Raw genomic sequence first — 18,887 nt, 5'->3', positions numbered from 1 at the left:
TTCTCTGCTGCCTGCGACTGAAACGAATTGCAAAAATCTCTGAAGTTGGAGACTTTTATCTCCCTCAACAACTTTAAAAATCTGCCTTTTCTCTACAGAGCGTGTGATGATCTTGTCAGGACTGAAGGACATGAAGATCATGGCCGGACAGGATGCAGTGTTTGTGTGCGAGCTGTCCCACAAGGAGGTAAGCGAGGGCGAGTGGTGGCTGGGCTCCAGCCTCCTGCAGAAGAATGAAATGAACCAGATGAGCTGCCTGGGCCACCAGCACCGCCTGGTCCTGACCATGACCACGCCGGAGGAGACCGGGACCGTGGCTTTCGTGGTCGGGGAGGAAAAGACCTCCGCCCAATTGCTGGTGCTCCCCAAACCCAAAGGTTTTCCACCTCTTTTGATTTTGTTACAGTACAATGTGAATTATACACTTTAATCACTAATATGTGTATGCAGTTAGAAGGTGTATATGTAGTTTACTCCGTTTCCTGTCTTTGTCAGTACTCATTGAGAAGAAGCCCGGGGACATCGTCATCATGGAAGGGGAGACGGCCACTTTATCCTGTACGACCTCTGACCTGTTTAGCCCTGTCACATGGAGAAGGAACAGGATGCCCCTCCTGAACGGAGATAAGTATGAGACTCGTAAGGAGGGCAAGCTCAACCTGCTGCTCATCCATGACACGGGACCAGGGGACTCTGGGATATACTCCTGTGACACTGGTGACATGCAGAGCAGCGCCAATCTGACTGTCAATGGTAAGGATTTCCAATAATTAAGAGCGAAGTAACATAACCAGGAACTCAGGTTTATCTCCGGGGGTTACAATATTATGAATTTTCTCTTTACATTACGCATCCTAACATTGGTCAAATGGAACATAGATTTCCAATTCCCTGATTATCTTCCGTCTCTCCAGAGCTGCCTCCATACTTTGAGGAGGAGCTGCAGGCTGTGGAGGCTGAGGAGGGGGGCACTGCCTTCCTATCCTGTGAGCTGTCTAAGCATGCGGTCCCAGTCCAGTGGAGGAAGGGCCGGCTACCTCTCAGGCCCAACAGGAAGTACAAGATGAGGCAGGATGGCTGTGTGTTTCAGCTACACATCCTGGAGCTGAAGAAGGAAGACAGTGGCAGCTACACGTGCCAGGCAGGTGGTGTGGAGACCACCGCCTCTGTGGCAGTAAAGCCTCCCTCAGACAAGACAGATCCTCCCAAGACAATTCCTCCCACAAAGGCTGCCTCTCCCACTACTCCACCAGAAGAGGCCCGACCTGGCCCTCCAGAGCCAAAGAAACGGGGCATGACCCGGTCATCCATTGTGGAGTCAGAGGAAGACCTGGAGCTTGAGGAAAAAGAGACAGTGGTAAACCCACATAAGAAACAGTCATTAAGGTCTTTGGGTAAGGAGACTAAGGTAGACCAGCAGGAGAAACAGAAAGTGAAACAGCCAGTAGGTATGGTGAAGGATACCATAGCAGAAAAGACCCAGAAACAGCTAGTACCACCACTGAGGTCTAAAGGGAAGGAGGCAACTATGGTTAAGGATTCACAGATGGACCAGAGGGAGATAAAGCCAGTGAAACAGCCAGTCAGAGCTATAGTGACGAACACAGAGGAGAAAAAGTCTATGGTGAAGAAGACTGAAATAGACACGAGGGAGAAAAAGTTATTGAAAGAGATTGGGGTAGACCAGGTGGTGAAACAGCCAGTTCCCCCAGCGAGACGAGCATCTAATGTGTCTGATGCTGGGGTAGACGAGGTGAGGAAACAGCCAGTTCCACCAGTGAAACAAGCTTCTGTTGTTTCAGTTTCGGATGCTGGGGTAGAGCATGTTGGCAAAAAAACAGTTCCACGAGTGAGACAAGCGTCTGTTGTTTCAGTTTCGGATGCTGGGGTAGACGAGGTGAAGAAACAGCCAGTTCCACCAGCGAGACGAGCATCTGTTGTTTCAGTTTCAGATGCTGGGGTAGACGAGGTGAGGAAACAGCCAGTTCCACCAGCGAGACGGGCATCTGTTGTTTCAGTTTCGTATGCTGGGATAGACGAGGTGAGGAAAAAGCCAGTTCCACCAGCAAGACGAGCATCTGTTGTTTCAGTTTCGGATGCTGGGGTAGACGAGGTGAGGAAACAGCCAGTTCTACCTGCGAGACGAGCATCTGTTGTTTCAGTTTCGGATGCTGGGGTAGACCAAATGGTGAAACAGCCAGTTCCACCAGTGAAACATGCTTCTGTTGTTTCAGTTTTGGATGCTGGGGTAGACGAGGTGAGGAAACAGCCAGTTCCACCAGCGAGACGGGCATCTGTTGTTTCAGTTTCGGATGCTGGGGTAGACGAGGTGAGGAAAAAGCCAGTTCCACCAGCGAGACGAGCATCTGTTGTTTCAGTTTCGGATGCTGGGGTAGACGAGGTGAGGAAACAGCCAGTTCTACCAGCGAGACGAGCATCTGTTGTTTCAGTTTCGGATGCTGGGGTAGACCAAATGGTGAAACAGCCAGTTCCACCAGTGAAACATGCTTCTGTTGTTTCAGTTTTGGATGCTGGGGTAGACGAGGTGAGGAAACAGCCAGTTCCACCAGCGAGAAGAGTATCTATTGTTTCAGTCTCGAATGCTGGGGTAGAGCATGTAGGGAAACAGCCAGTTCCACCAGCGAGACGAGCATCTATAGTGTCGGACGCTGGGGTAGAGCAGATAGTTAGGTCTGTTAGATCTAAAAAGGAGATAGATATAGAAATTGACCATCAGGACAAACAGACAGTGAAGTTTATGGTGAAGGAGACAGAGGTAGACCAGAGGGACAAACAGCCAGCAAGGTCTACAGTACAGGAGATGGAAAAACACAAGATTGCGGTGGATGGTAACCAAGTCCATATCTCAGAGGATGAGTCCTCCACTGAGGCCTCCACCCAGGTAAGAGTCAACCAGAAGACCAGCAAGCCTGTAGTTGCTGTAGCTGGAGTTCCGAAGGGGCTCCCGATGACTAAGCAAGTTGACGAGACTGAACCTGACATGGAAATCAGTGTAGAAGACGAACCTGAGATGCTGGATGCCGCCATCAAGATCCAGGCAGCTTTCAAGGGATACAAGACCCGCAAAGACATGCGGCCAATCTTCAAGCAGGTGTTCAAGAACCAGAACGTTGAGACCAACGGTACCATCCAGCTAGCGTGCGTGGTGGAAGGGAAGTCCAACGCAGTACGCTGGCTGAAGAACGGCCAGCAGATCATAGGAGACCAACGGCACCGCATGAGCACCTCTGAGGAGGGCGTCTGCACACTGGTGATCATCAACATGTCAGCCATAGACACTGGGGTCTATACATGTGAGGTGGTGAACAAGTTTGGTGTGACCTCATATAATGGCAACATTACTGTGGGTCAACCTCAAAAGCCTCCATCCTACACCCAGAGGCCTGCAGCCCCAGCACAGCCCTCCACCCCTTCTGTGCACCCAGTCCTGGCCTCTGTTGGCCCTCTTCAGCCAGCCCAGACCTCCACCTCTGGGAAGGAGACTATGGGTTCTGTGGAGAGTGAGGGTATCTCCCTGTGGCAGGCCTACAACCTGACCGAGGGGGATCCCCGTAATACCCTGCAAGAGAGGAGGAGGGCCTCACTCATCTCCGCCAGCTCTAGTAAGTCAAGTTAGAAACATGACAGATGTCCTTAGTATGTAAACTGGGTCATATGCAGTAATTGTGTCTGCCTTTGCAAGGGGTGAGTTGTAGCTGTTTGGTTGATAGACTAAAAATCATATTTTGTTTTCTCTGTCTCTCCAGTGTCTAGTCCCTCAGACTACGACACAGCTCCAGATTTCATAGAGCCTGTTGACATCATCCCCAAAGATCCCTGCAGGTAAGACCTTCACAAACTTCATTTAACATCCAAAGACTTTTAATCATATGTTAATAAGCTAAAATATTCCCACAGGGTAAAAGAAGCCATTAAGTCAGAGGACCAGTTATCCCATAAGGATAAAGAACAGAAAGTCACACCTCAACCACCAAAGAGACATTTGAAGGTCAAAGGTCAGCCATGTTTTGTTGTCGTTAGACTTAAATATTGAGTTGTTGCCTTTCGTGGTTATGGTATTTCACATTGTATTGAACCCATTTACTTTAACACTGATTGTATTGAATCCATTTACTTTAACACTAATTGTACTGAATCCATTTACTTTAACACTGATTGCTGTAAATATTATAATAGTTTGATATCATACACATGTAATGGGTTTCAGTCTACGTTGTGTTGTGTGGAGTAAAGACAGTGTTGTAGATGTATAAAATAACAGGTATCAGTACCTCTCAACAGCATCTGCACCTTCTCCAATAGGAGATGACACAGTGATGCATAGACCTATACAAGTATTTGTGCACAAGCACATGCAATGCACATGCAATCCACCTTACAGTGGCTTTCGAAAGTATTCACCCCCATTTTTCCTAATTTGTTGCCTTACAACCTGGAATTAAAATTGATGGTGTTCTCGGGGTGATGAGATGTGTTGGGTTTGCGCCAGACATAGGGTTTTCCTTGATGGCCAAAAGGCTCAATTTTTGTCTCATCTGACCGGAGTACCTTCTTCCATATGTTTGGGGAGTCTCCCACATGCCTTTTGGCGAATACCAAATGTCTTTGCTTATTTTTTTCTTTAAGCAATGGCTTTTTTTCTGGCCACTCTTCTGCAAAGCCCAGCTATGTGGAGTGTCTGGCTTAAAGGGGTCATATGGACAGATACTCCAATCTCCATTGTGGAGCTTTGCAGCCCCTTCAGGGTCTCTTTGGTCTCTTTGTTGCCTCTCTGATTAATGCCTTCCTTGCCTGGTCCCTGAGTTTTGGTGGGCATATTTTTTTATAATGGATTTAATGGTGCTCCGTGGGATGTTCAATGTTTCGTATATTTTTTTTATAACCCAACCCTGATCTGTACTTCTCCACAACTTTGTACCTCTTTGGAGAGCTCCTTGGTCTTCATGGTGCCGCATGCTTGGTGGTGCCCCTTGCTTAGCGGTGTTGCAGACTCTGGGGCCTTTTCAGAACAGGTTTATATATACTGAGATCATGTGACAGATCATGTGACACTTAGATTGCACACAGGTGGACTTTATTTAACTAATTATGTGACTTCTGAAGGTAATTGGTTTCACCAGATCTTATGTAGGGGCTTCATAGTAAAGGGGGTGAATACATATGCACTCACCACTTTTCCGTTGTTTATTTTTTTGAATTTTATGAAACAAGTTATTTTTTTCATTTCACTTCACCAATTTCGACTATTTTGTGTATGTCCATTACATGAAATCCAAATAAAAAATCCATTTCAATTGCAGGTTGTAATGAAACAAAATAGTAAAAACGCCAAGGGGGATGAATACTTTTGTAAGGCACTGTGTAATACATTGTAATATAAAACAAAAAATAATACAACCCCTTGAAATTCTCAAATAGAAAAGAGTAACATACCTGCAGTAATTATAATATTAATAATTTTATAAATAAATAGTAAAATAAATAAATAAAATGTTATCTGCACCTGTTGGATAGTAAAGCAATATCACGTTCAGTCCCTGACCAATGAGAATGCAATGTACAGCTAGCATAGAATGCTAAGTATGATGCTCATTAAGGCAAACATTCCATGAAGAATGTGTACAAAGATAACATTCTAAACAAACAGAATTCAGACTCCGTGCATGAATAAAGTTTACAGGGAACACATTCTGCTACTTTTTAGTAGAAATATAGTGATATTTACACACTTTTAATGTTATAAATGTCAGAGCAGAAAAACACATACCTTCTCCAATGTGAGCATGTAACGGTCCTGACCTGTTTTATGTTGTTTTTGTATGTGTTTAGGTCAGGGCATGTGTTTTGGGTGGGCAGTCTATGTTATCTGTTTCTATGTTGGTTTTGGTTGCCTGGTATGGCTCTTAATTAGAGGCAGGTGTTTTGCGTTCTCCTCTAATTAAGAGTCATATTTAGGTAGGGTGTTCTCACTGTTTGTTTGTGGGTGATTGTCTCCTGTGTCTGTGTCGATCTTACACCATACGAGATTGTTTCGGTTTGTTCGTGCGTTTTTGTAGTAAGTACTTGTTCGTTCTGCGTGTGTTATGTCAGTTCGTCGTACTAAGTCTGTCTATTTTCGTTTTGTTATTTTGTTAGTTTCTTCAAGTATAGTTTGTTTCGTTTTGTCTTATAAATAAAATTCATCATGTATTCACAACCCGCTGCGCCTTGGCTCGATCACTACTCCTCCTCTTCTTATGAAGAGAGAGAGGAACGCCGTTACAGAATCACCCACCAAACTAGAGCCAAGCAGCGGAGTAATTGGAGTAAGGGACAGGAAAAGAAGGAGCAATGGACATGCGACGATATATTGGACGGAAAGGGTTGCTACACATGGGAGGAGATCCTGGCTGGTAGGGATCGCCTCCCATGGGAACAGCTGGAGGCACTGAGGAGAGCAGAGGATACTGGAGAGAGGAACCGGAGCTATGAGGGAACGTGTCTGGCACGGAAGCCCAAAAAGCCCGTAAGTAATTCCCAAAAATTTCTTGGGGGGGGGGCTAAGAGGTAGTGGGCCAAGGGCAGGTAGGAGACCTGCGCCCACTTCCCAGGCTTACCGTGGAGAGCGGGAGTACGGGCAGGCGCCGTGTTACGCAGTAGAGCACACGGTGTCTCCTGTACGAGTGCATAGCCCAGTGCGGGTTATTCCACCTCCCCGCACTGGTAGGGCTAGATTGGGTATTGAGCCAGGTGTCATGAGGCCGGCTCAACGCGTCTGGTCTCCAGTGCGTCTCCTCGGGCCGGCATACATGGCACCGGCCTTACGCATGGTTTCCCCGGTTCGCCTACATAGGCCGGTGCGGGTTATTCCACCTCCCCGCACTGGTCGGGCGACCGGGAGCATTCAACCAGGTAAGGTTGGGCAGGCTCAATGCTCAAGAGTGCCAGTACGCCTCCACGGTCCGGTATTTCCGGCGCCACCTCCCCGCCCCAGCCTAGTACCTACAGTGCCTACACTACGCACTAGGCTACCAGTGCGTCTCCTGAGCCCAGTTCCTCCTCCACGCACTCTCTCTGTAGTGCGTGTATCCAGTTCGGTGCCTCCAGTTCCGGCACCACGCACAAAGCCTCCTGTGCGTCTCCAGAGCCCTGAACACACTGTATCTTCTCCCCCTACTAATCCTGATGTGCTTGTCCTCAGCCCGGTGTCACCAGTGCCGGTACCTCGCATCAGGGATAGAGTAGGCTTTGAGAGTACAGTGTGCCCTGTCCCTGCTCCCCGCACTAGTAGGAAGGTGCTTATCCTTAGCCCGGTGCCTCCAGTTCCGGCACCACGCACCAGGTCTACAGTGCGCCATATCCGGCCAGAGCCATCCGTCTCCCCAGCGCCATCTGAGCCATCCGTCTCCCCAGCGCCATCTGAGCCATCCGTCTCCCCAGCGCCATCTGAGCCATCCGTCTCCCCAGCGCCATCTGAGCCATCCGTCTGCCATGAGCCTGCAAAGCCGCCCGTCTGCCATGAGCCTACAGAGCCGTCCGCCAGACAGGAGCCGCTAGAGCCGTCCGCCAGACAGGAGCCGCTAGAGCCGCCCGCCAGACAGGAGCCGCTAGAGCCGCCCGCCAGACAGGATCTGCCAGAGCCGCCAACCAGACAGGATCTGCCAGAGCCGCCAACCAGACAGGATCTGCCAGAGCCGCCAACCAGACAGGATCTGCCAGAGCCGCCAGCGAGCCATGAGCAGCCAGAGCCGTCAGCCTGCCATGAGCGTCGAGAGCCGCCAGCGAGCCATGAGCGTCGAGAGCCGTCAGCCTGCCATGAGCGTCGAGAGCCGTCAGCCTGCCATGAGCGTCGAGAGCCGTCAGCCTGCCATGAGCGTCGAGAGCCGTCAGCCTGCCATGAGCGTCGAGAGCCGTCAGCCTGCCATGAGCGTCGAGAGCCGTCAGCCTGCCATGAGCGTCGAGAGCCGTCAGCCTGCATAGACCTGCCAGAGTCCCACAGCCGGGATCTGCCAGAGTATATCAGCCGGGACCTGCCCCTTGTCCCGGTGTTGCCCCTTGTCACGGTGTTGCCCCTTGTCCCGGTGTTGCCCCTTGTCCCGGTGCTGCCCCTTGTCCCGGTGCTGCCCTTTGTGCCGGTGCTGCCCCTTGTCCCGGTGCTGCCCCTTGTCCCGGTGCTGCCCCTTATCCCGGTGCTGCCCCTTATCCCGGTGCTGCCCCTTATCCCGGTGCTGCCCCTTGTCCCGGTGCTGCCCCTTGTCCCGGTGCTGCCCCTTGTCCCGGTGCTGCCCCTTGTCCCGGTGCTGCCCCTTGTCCCGGTGCTGCCCCTTGTCCCGGTGCTGCCCCTTGTCCCGGTGCTGCCCCTTGTCCCGGTGCTGCCCCTTGTCCCGGTGCTGCCCCTTGTCCCGGTGCTGCCTCTTGTCCCGGTGCTGCCCTTTGTCCCGGTGCTGCCCCTTCTCCTGGTGCTGGCCGTTTATTTAGGGGATGTGAGTTTTAGGGTGGTCATTGGGAGGGGAAGACAGAAACGGGGAGTGACTATGGTGGTGTGGGGACAGCGTCCAGAGCCGGAGCCACCACCGTGGTCAACTGCCCACCCAGACCCTCCCCTGGACTTTGTGCTGGTGCGCCCGGCGTTCGCACCTTGAGGGGGGGGGGTTCTGTAACGGTCCTGACCTGTTTTATGTTGTTTTTGTATGTGTTTAGGTCAGGGCATGTGTTTTGGGTGGGCAGTCTATGTTATCTGTTTCTATGTTGGTTTTGGTTGCCTGGTATGGCTCTTAATTAGAGGCAGGTGTTTTGCGTTCTCCTCTAATTAAGAGTCATATTTAGGTAGGGTGTTCTCACTGTTTGTTTGTGGGTGATTGTCTCCTGTGTCTGTGTTGATCTTACACCATACGGGATTGTTTCGGTTTGTTCGTGCGTTTTTGTAGTAAGTACTTGTTCGTTCTGCGTGTGTTATGTCAGTTCGTCGTACTAAGTCTGTCTATTTTCGTTTTGTTATTTTGTTAGTTTCTTCAAGTATAGTTTGTTTCGTTTTGTCTTATAAATAAAATTCATCATGTATTCACAACCCGCTGCGCCTTGGCTCGATCACTACTCCTCCTCTTCTTATGAAGAGAGAGAGGAACGCCGTTACAGAGCAGAAGACAACAAACAGTGAAATGGAGGATGCAACACAGATTCAGGAGAGCTGGGCTAAACCATTCTACATGTCTTGATTGTCCTAATTATACCACCTTTGTTAAACTCAAATGACAGATAAAGATTCATAATAATTGTATAAATAATACACCAACAGTCATGGTTATGGTTAAGGCAATACCACAGTAGAAGTAAAAATCCAGAAATAGAATAACCCATAAAGTGTCCTCATTGAACCAGTCCAATCTATGATCACTAAGTTGAATTTAAATAGTAAGAGTGACAATAGTCTGGTATGTCAAAACGAAAGCTATCTTGTTCATAACCTAAGGGAACAACATTACCTTGCTACATACAGTACACATTACTCAATGACATTTGCACGCTTCTGTTCACTTCTCTCACTTCCTCTGAATGTCCCACCAGCTACTGATGCCAAGCTGAGGACTCTGTCCCCGAAGCACCACACGCATGCTGCTCTCACAGGTTCTGGCTCAGAGTCAGATGGTGACGAGGACAGAAGAGAGGTACGGTATGGTCTACTTTGGAAAAACTTCCTCATAGCAGCCCCCCCATTTTAACACCCCTACTATTCCAATACGTGCCATGGGATCTTTAGTGACCACAAAGAGTCAAGACACCCATTCAACATCCCATCTGAAAGACAGCACCCTACACAGGGCAATGTGGGGCATTGGGATATTTTTTTATAGACCAGAAGAAAGAGTGCCTCCTACTGGCCCTCCAACACCACTTCCAGCAGCATCTGCTCTTCCATCCAGGACCAACCCTGCTTAGCTTCAGAGGCAAGCCAGCAGTGGGATGCAGGGTGGTATACTGCTGGATTATACCATAAGCAGTCATTTATGACCAAAAGATACAAATGTGAAACATTTGTGGCTATAGCGTTTTGTATCTAAACTTTTTACCAACTTTTTTCCACAGACATTTGATATCTATGTGGCCAGAGCTAACTGCACCTCTCAACAAGGTGGCAACAAGGAGACCTTTGTGTTGAAGGAGGGCCAGTACGTGGAGGTCTTGGACTCTGTCCACCCTGAGAAGTGGCTGGTCCGTACCAAACCCTCCAAAAACAGCCCCTCACGCCAAGGATGGGTCTCCCCTGCATACCTGGAGAAGAAGAGAAAGGTATCAGGTCATCAGTATGTCCTGGTGAAGGATGGGCATAAAATGGACAAAATTGACATATTTTGACAATGCAATCATCTACTTTTGATGTTTCTTCACAGAAACAGGATTCGTCAGAGGTAATGATCATTTCTGACTATACATTTAATCAAACTGTTTTGCATTTTGTAAAGGAGACATTGCCACAAGTGAGGACACCACAACAGGAGATGGATGGATCAGGTTCTACAGAGGAAGAGTACAGAAGAACATTAAGGTGAGTGAATTAATATTGTTTGATCACAGAATTCATCATATTTGATTAATATAGTCTCTTAAAGAATAATGTCAGCATTCCATGTGATAATTCTTCTGTCTTTAGCCAATTGATCCAGGGGCTGATTGATGGGGAGGAAGAGTTTGTGAAGGAGATGAAGGACTTTACATCCCACTACCTGCACCACTTAGACACTAGCCCTCATGTCCCCATCAACATCATCAACCAGAAAGAAACTATTTTCCGCAATATCAAGGACATCATGGCTTTACACGAGAGGTGATAATATCACAACTGTTCTCTTTGTCGAGAGTGAGAGCTGGTTAATCAAATAAAATGCTTTTTAAGATACATTTTTTGACTCATGTAATGAAAAACGAGGTAAACACTGTCCTTATTTTCCTATCCCCTACTCAGGTCTATTCTGCCCAGGCTGAGCGAGTGTTCTACTGATGATGACGTGGCCATGCACCTGGTCAAACACGCAGAGGACTTTCAGAAGTATCTGCAGTACATGATGGGCCAAACACAGGCAGAGGCCTGTGTCACTGACAAGACCATCCAGCAGTATTTCAAGGCATGCAATCAGATAATTTACCATAACGCACAGAAATCGACCCTCACACCCAGAATAAAAATAATTTGCTCTCATATGCTCCCAGTTTTCCACGCTGACATTCACATATATTGACCTTTGTGTTCCAGAAAAACACGAGAACAGAGCCTGAGCACCCCGAAACTGCAGTGCTGGATGTCATCACCTTCTTACAGAGACCAGCGGAGAGGATTCAGACCTACCAGGCCTTGCTCAAGGTCAGTGCTCATTATTCGTTTCTAAGTGTCCATTTTGAGACCTTTTCAAAGCATTAATCCATGGATTTCTCCCTGTGTGCGTGTGCGTGTGTGTGTGTGTGTGTGTGTGTTGACAGGAGCTGATCAAGAACAAGGCTAAGTGTGGGAAAAGCTGCTGTCTGCTGGAGGATGCATTCTCCATGGTGTCCTGTCTGCCCTGGCGTTCTGACAACCTGCACCAGGTGTCTCTGATTGAGAACTACCCTGCCCCACTCACTGCACTGGGAGAACCCGTCCGCCAGGTAACTCACCCATAACCCACAAAGAGTGGTTGAGCTCTACCTGGTGATGTTGTTAGCTCCAGAGAGAAGGGATAGATGAATACATCAAAGTGTCCAGACTAGCTGAGGTCAAGTGTGCCGTAACAACCCATGACGGTTGTTGCTTTAAATGTTGAGGGGGACACGGCATCATTGAAAGCTGAAATGTCAATTAACTGACTGGATAAAACTTGCAATGCACCATCTTGATTACGTGTTTGAGATGTGAATGAAGTCATTTCTTCATGGATAATGCAGTTCCATCTGAAGCTTTGATACCACGTCTTTCCTCCTCACAGGGTCCCTTCACTGTGTGGGAGGAGTCTCCTGAGATCAAGACGTCCTCCCGGGGGCACCAGAGGCAGGTGTTTCTCTTTAAGGACTGTGTCCTCCTCTGTAAGCTCAAGAGAGACCCCGGCATGAACTCTGACACCTACGCCTTCAAGAACAAGATGAAGGTAAAACCTGGCCCTCATCCTTTGCCTTAGTCAATGTAAATGTATAGTCCAAATCCTCGCAGCAAACATATTGTGTTACCGACTGGGGTTCGAACCAAGGTGTCCTGAGAGCAACAAGACGTTGTTTTCCCTCTGAGCTTAAACCAACGCATTAGCTTGGGAGATAAGTGTTCATGCTTCAGGCAAACCTACTCATCTTATGAGTGTGGCAAGGTTATAGTTTTATTTTATTTTTTATTTTAATTTGAAATTCAGTTCAATTTCAGTTCGTTTTTAGACCTGATTACATTGATTTATAAAAGTATTTTTATTTAGTTATAGAAATTATGATTATTATTCGTTTTAGCTAGAGTGGTTTACCGAACCATCTACATTGCACATAGAGTACCTTCCTTGTAATATGAGCGTCTCCATCTCCACAGCTGAATGATGTGGAGGTGAAGGAGATGGTGGGGGGAGATGAGAAGTCCTGGGAGCTGTGGCACGAGCACCGCGGCTCAGTGAGGAGGTACACACTGCAGGGTCATTCCACGTTGCTCAAGCTGTCCTGGCTCAAAGACCTGAGAGAGCTGCAGCAACGCACCAGCCTGACTGCTTCTAGTGAGTTCCTCTGACTAGGTCTTTTGGTAATGTCCATTGTTGAGTCTGCCTAGGACTATCACCGGTTCGGTCCCCTGTTAGCTCTGTCCAGCATTAACTTTATCCAATGTTAGCTCTAGCTCTGTTGCCTGGTCTCTTTATTACAGTAGTCTTGTGGTTGTTTCTTTAGGTCCACCAGAGTTCAAAGTTCTCCTGGCTGACTGCACAACAAAGATCGGGCAGACAATCAAATTGGCATGCAAAGTCACAGGAACACCCAAACCAGTGGTCAGCTGGTTCAAAGGTAAAAGAGTCAGCAGCATAGTAAGCCTTTCAAAAAACATTTTTATTTTTTGACATAAGACGTTTTTAAACAGCAGTACGGTCTCTGATATGACTTCCCCAGACGGCCTGGTCCTAGAGGACGGCCCTCACCACATCATCACTGCAGACCGGACAGGAACCTGCTGTCTCATCCTGGACGCAGTCACTCCCAAGTACTCTGGACAGTATGTGTGCTATGCCTCCAGCCCCGTGGGTCATGCTAGCACACTGGCCAAGCTGGTGGTGGACGGTGAGTGTAATGATGGGTTGGTAAGTCGGAAGCAGGTGCACCATTTTAATAAAACAACAAAGCCAAGAACACCACACCAACATAAGGCAGTACGCTGATACAGAGGAACAATACCAACAACTGAGTGAACATGGGAGAGTGACATATAAAGGGGAGGAAATGATAAAGGTAATGGAGTCCAGGTGTGAATCATAATGATTAACAGGTGCGCGTAAAGAGTCAACGGTCACTTGCAGTCGCTTTGGTGCTGAACTCAGCACCCACAGTCAGGACTGACAGAGCACTCAGTCCATAGAGATCCTACTAAATGACTATGCATTGTTTATTATTAAATTTATTAGTGTATTCTAATTCCTAATTCTATGATTCAGCCTACCTCACTCACAAATTACATGCTGATGAAGATTAGAGCTTAAATACACTGAAATACACAAATCGTACACATATGATTTTGCTATCCAACATGTTACGGTATACTCCATGTCCTATTGTGCAAAGATAATACATAATGCGTAGATTGAATTAACTCATTACTTCTTGTCCCACAGCACCCCCCAGGTTCATTACTAGGCTGCAGAGTGCATGTCTGCTGGAGGGAGAGGAAGTCCAGTTAACCTGCTCCACGCACAGCACACCTCTACCCCAAGTCAGGTATTGTACAGTAAACTGCACTGGGTTTACAGATGCAGGATCTTAATTTGATCACCGTGTTGCAGGACAATTTTACAACTTTAAATGTATTTGATGTTTAAAAAGGCTTCTGAAGTTTGTAATTTCCACTTTGAAATGTCCGACTTGATTTCCCCTTACAAAAATGTCCATTAATTATAATCCATGTAATAATTTACATTTCCTGTTGCTGCAGGATTATTTTCCTGTTGTAGCAAACTGGCTCAAATTAAGATCTTACATCTGTACTCAGTATTCCCATACTATGTCATGAGAACATGGGCTCCCAGGTTTCAAAGTTTGAACCATACTTGTTAAGATTCCCATTGAGATCCACCCACATGTTGTTATTTGGTTGTGTGCCCTTGCATGCTCTGGGGGCAGGTGGTTTAAGGATGCCAGAGAGCTGACAGACCAGAGGAAGTACCACATAGAGAGTGACGCCCGCAGTGGGATCCTCACTCTCACCATAATGAACCCTGGAGAGACAGACCTGGGACAGTATGAGTGTGAGGTATGTGTATTGGACATGTATGAAACCCCTTTATGTACTTCATATGTAATGCTTTTTCCTAATATGTAGGTATAACATTAAGGTACAATATACTGTTGCTTTTCTTCATAGCAATGCACCCTAGGAGATTTTGAACACTCTTATAAAGAAGTGAATTTAAAATGTGAAATCTTGTTATGTTTCAGCTGTGGAACCAGTTGGGCAGTGCCAAGAGTAAAGCAGAGCTGTGCACCGCCTTCACACAAGTGATTGACAGTGAGCCTGACCAACCACAGGTCCTCTTGACCAAAGGTAGGAGAGTTCCACCCAATCAAGGTAAATTTCCACCTGGGAGTAAGGAAGCAGGTTTTGAGAAGAAGGCTGTCTACACTGTAAGACATGGTTAATAGGATGACAGTAATATATTTAAGCAATAAGGCCCAAGGAGGTGTGATATATGGCCAATATACCACTGCTAAGGACTGTACATAGCCATGGTATATTGGCCATATAACACAAACCCCCGAGGAGCCTTATTGCTATTATAAACTGGTTACCAATGTAATTAGAGCAGTAAAAATAAATGTTTTGTCATACCCGTGGTATACGGTCTAATATACCATGGTTGTCAGCCAATCAGCATTCAGGGCTAGAACCACCCTAGTTTATAATATAGGATAAAGACCCCATAGGTCCAACTCTTACTGATTTCTCATGAGAGACAAGGATAAGTATTGTGTTATCCCAGTTTTATTCTGTGGACAGTATAAATGTAGTGTTAACTGACGAGGGATTAGGAAAGCACATGTCATGGTTATTCCTTAGTTTCACCTCACTTCACTTTACCTCAAACCACTTCACTTTATCTCTGTTTTCACACTGTCAGTCATCATTGCCATTCCTCATTTTCAATTTGGATTGTCTCATTACCTAGGTTACACTTTCTCTCCCATGTCCTTCCAAACACCCTTGAAACCATAAACACTTCCAGTCACCTACATTAGCAATCAACATAGATATCATATCATTACCAGTTGTACATATTCATGAAAGACATTGATACACTTTAGTATTGGATGTTTTGGTTTGTGTTTTCATCATGTTTCCATCTTTCAGAAATGAATAGTATTGGAACGGACCGGGTCATTTGCTCCCATTTGACTGATCTTGATGGATTTCCAAAAAGCTTTTCCAAACAGGAGAAAGAAGGGGCCATAGCTCATTTACATCTAGGAGTGTTTACCAGACACATATTAAGCCTAGTCCAAGACTGAAATGCACTTTCAATGAAGATTCTCCATTGATCTTGCTTTTTAGTCCATGACTAGGCTTAATCTGAGCCCGGGAAACCACCCCTCAGAGTCCATATCAGGACCTACTTACATTTAATCCATTCCAAACATCTTTAACACATTTAAGTCACCAAGTACATTCAATTAGTCCATTTATTTAAATAAATATGATAGATCACTGGCATTGCAGTATGTATAAATTGCATTCCTTCATGAGCTATGATTTCACCTCTAAGTAGTTTTCCTTTAGGCTTTTGGACACCAATTGATCATGTGACTCCATCCATTCTCTCTAATCCTGCTCTCCATCCCACTTCCTCTGTATTCCCCTGAGCAGGAAGTACCTCACAGAGCCTTCATCATGTAAGCCTTATCATGTTCCCAGTATCATGGACCCAGTGCATGTGGATGGGTCCTCCTCCCTCCTCTCCAACGCATGCCCAGCTAACTCTCCACTCCTACCCATACAAGATGGTCATGTGCTGGGCATGTGCCCCCCCCCCCCCCATGTGTCCATGTCCTCCTGTTCATGGGCCGATTTACAAACTATTGGGTGTCCGTCAAGTCTGGAGGTAAGACGTGCACTGGTTATTGTGCTTATATGAGTCTGGAGGTAAGGGTACTGTATGTTCCTAATATTTGCTTTTATCATATTTTTCACATTCTACATTTTTAAATAGACAGTTGTTAATGCCTCGACAGGCTTCGCCTCAGTCACAAGTTGGCATGGCTTCAAAAAATATATTCAACTTAAAGGCCAGCTAATATGAAGTAATGATTTTGGATTCTAAGACTCTAAGAGAACCTAAGGGCATCTGTCAGTCTGTGAGTGATGTCATTCTGCTACCTCCAGACTCAGATGGCTGGTCCACTGCCATGGTGAAGCAATGGCTGCAGACAGACTTCAGCCCCACATCTATCGTCAAAATGCTCTTCCAGCCTGGATATGCTAAGCCGTGAGTCTACCTGCCAGAACTGTGATACTGTACATTATCATACTACTGCACCGTCTCTCTCTCTATCCCAATATATGCCCCGTCTCCATATTTCTTACAATATTTTCTCTACAGAGCTGAGAGTGGCCCAGAGGAAAGGGACCCCACCACCAGAGGCCACGTGGAGGTGCCACAGTTCCCCAATGATCTTGAGGAGAGACCCGAGGTTGAGGAGGAACTTTATGTCCCTGAGGCCATACAGGAAATGCCAGCAGGTACTTGTACTGTGCACGCTCACACTGTAGTTCATTGTTTTTGGTTTTGAAGTGGCCACTGTTCCTAAAACTTGAATAATCTCACGGAATTACTTAACTTCCTGTTTCCTCAGCTCTTCCCTCCATTCAGGTGCCAGCAGAAGACCTGTGTGTGGAGTCTGGCCAATCAGCTACCTTCACCATCATCATCACAGGAAGGCCAACCCCCGAGATTCAGTGGTACAAGGTAGGGAAGCTTCAAACGGATGTGCCTTCTCAATCTAAGACCACCATCAGCTGATTCACTGTTATAAATAACTTCATACTAACCTTTATTATGATATGACATGCGCCATATAATTTCAACATATCTGACACCGGACTAACCACACCCATTTATCAAATGAGCAGTAATCTATACTGAACAAAAATATAAACCCAACATGGAACAATTTCAACGATTTTACTGACTTAAAGTTCATATAAGGTAATCAGTCAATTGAAATAAATTCATTAGGCACTAATCTATGGGTTTCACATGACTTGGCAGGGGCGCAGCCATGGTTGGGCTTGGGAGGGCATAGCCCCACCCATTTTGGAGCCAGGCCCACCCACTGGGGAGCCAGGCCCAGCCAATCAGAATGAGTTTTTCCAGACAAAAGGTCTTTATTACAGACATAAATACTCCTCAGTTTCATGAGCTGTCCAGGTGGCTGGTCTCAGACAATCCCGCAGTTGAAGAAGCCGGATGTGGAGGTCCTGGGCTGGTGTCGTTACACGTGGTCTGCGGTTGTGAGGCTGGTTGGACATACTGCCAATTTCTCTAAAACAATGCTGGAGGCTGCTTATGGTAGAGAAATGAACATTCAATTCCCTGGCAACAGCTCAATTCCCTGGCAACAGTGAACATTTGTGCAGTCAGCATGCCAATTGCACGTTCCCTCAAAATTTTCTTTGGCATTGTGTTGTGACAGAACTTTACATTTTAGAGTGGCCTTTTGTTGTCCCCAGCACAAGGTGCATCTGTGTAATGATCATGCTGTTTAATCACCTTCTTGATATGCCACACCTGTCAGGTGGATGGATTATCTTGGCAAAGGAGAAATGTTCAATAACAGGGTTGTAAACAAATGTGTGCACAAAATTGCTTTTTGTGCGAATGGATAATGTCTGGGTATCTTTTATTTCAGCTCATGAAACATGGGACCAACACTTTACATCAGGGCTGTCCAACCCTGTTGCTGGAGAGCTACCCTCCTGTAGATTTTCACTCCAACCCCAGTTGTAACCAACCTGATTCAGCTTTTCAAGCAGCTAATTATTAGAATCACGTGCGCTAGATGAGGGTTGGAGTGAAAACCTACGGGATGGTAGCTCTCCAGGAACAGGGTTGGACAGTCCTGCTTCACATGTTGGGTTAATATTTTTGTTGAGTATATATGGATTCTGTTGCCTTTGTAATATTTGGTATCCTCCTCTACTGCCGGGAGTCTGAGACCCCCTGTGTTGTCTTAGAAGCTGTACCTTATTACTGTGTCACTCTTATATGATTGGAGGATGGAGAGGAGCTGTTGGCCAATGAGAATGTGGAGGTGGTCCAGAATGGTGCCCGCTGCTCTCTGACTGTGCTGTACCCGGAGAGCGAGGACGGTGGCATCTACACCTGCGGGGCCTATAACGACTCCGGACACACATCCTGTCAGGCTCAGCTCACAGTGGAGGAGGGTGAGGCCTCAGGACACACCTACGCAGTTTCTCAAATGATTTCCTTTTCCCTTCTACAGTAGTGCACAACTTTTTGATAGAGCCATCCCACTGAGTACACACTGGTTGAATCAATGTTGTTTCCACGTCATTTCAATTAAATTACTTTGAACCAACGTGGAATAGATGTTGAATTTATGTCTGTTCCCAGTGGGGTATGTCTTTCTGTTCACTGTCCTTATTGTTACATTCATTCAAGATAGCTGATGACAAA

General features: G+C 46.7%; 1 protein-coding gene across 1 annotated transcript in view; it reads left to right on the top strand.

Moving 5' to 3' along the window:
* LOC129866560 (obscurin-like) overlaps window positions 1-18,887 on the top strand; it is a 64,525-nt gene that overhangs the window by 35,412 nt on the left and 10,226 nt on the right. The window contains exons 28-50 of the mRNA XM_055939314.1: window positions 99-377; window positions 496-753; window positions 915-3,623; window positions 3,768-3,843; window positions 3,919-4,016; window positions 9,565-9,665; window positions 10,084-10,287; window positions 10,461-10,543; window positions 10,649-10,822; window positions 10,961-11,120; window positions 11,249-11,356; window positions 11,473-11,637; window positions 11,955-12,113; window positions 12,536-12,713; window positions 12,883-12,996; window positions 13,099-13,266; window positions 13,815-13,917; window positions 14,320-14,449; window positions 14,635-14,740; window positions 16,574-16,676; window positions 16,791-16,930; window positions 17,044-17,156; window positions 18,466-18,634. Coding sequence (XP_055795289.1) covers window positions 99-377; window positions 496-753; window positions 915-3,623; window positions 3,768-3,843; window positions 3,919-4,016; window positions 9,565-9,665; window positions 10,084-10,287; window positions 10,461-10,543; window positions 10,649-10,822; window positions 10,961-11,120; window positions 11,249-11,356; window positions 11,473-11,637; window positions 11,955-12,113; window positions 12,536-12,713; window positions 12,883-12,996; window positions 13,099-13,266; window positions 13,815-13,917; window positions 14,320-14,449; window positions 14,635-14,740; window positions 16,574-16,676; window positions 16,791-16,930; window positions 17,044-17,156; window positions 18,466-18,634 — 5,898 coding nt within the window. The remainder of the gene's footprint in view (window positions 1-98; window positions 378-495; window positions 754-914; window positions 3,624-3,767; window positions 3,844-3,918; window positions 4,017-9,564; window positions 9,666-10,083; window positions 10,288-10,460; window positions 10,544-10,648; window positions 10,823-10,960; window positions 11,121-11,248; window positions 11,357-11,472; window positions 11,638-11,954; window positions 12,114-12,535; window positions 12,714-12,882; window positions 12,997-13,098; window positions 13,267-13,814; window positions 13,918-14,319; window positions 14,450-14,634; window positions 14,741-16,573; window positions 16,677-16,790; window positions 16,931-17,043; window positions 17,157-18,465; window positions 18,635-18,887) is intronic.

Source organism: Salvelinus fontinalis, chromosome 12, assembly GCF_029448725.1.
Source record: "Salvelinus fontinalis isolate EN_2023a chromosome 12, ASM2944872v1, whole genome shotgun sequence".
NCBI classification, from domain to species: domain Eukaryota; kingdom Metazoa; phylum Chordata; class Actinopteri; order Salmoniformes; family Salmonidae; genus Salvelinus; species Salvelinus fontinalis.
Note: the sequence above shows the minus strand (reverse complement) of the source record. Positions and strands in the feature narration are given on the sequence as shown.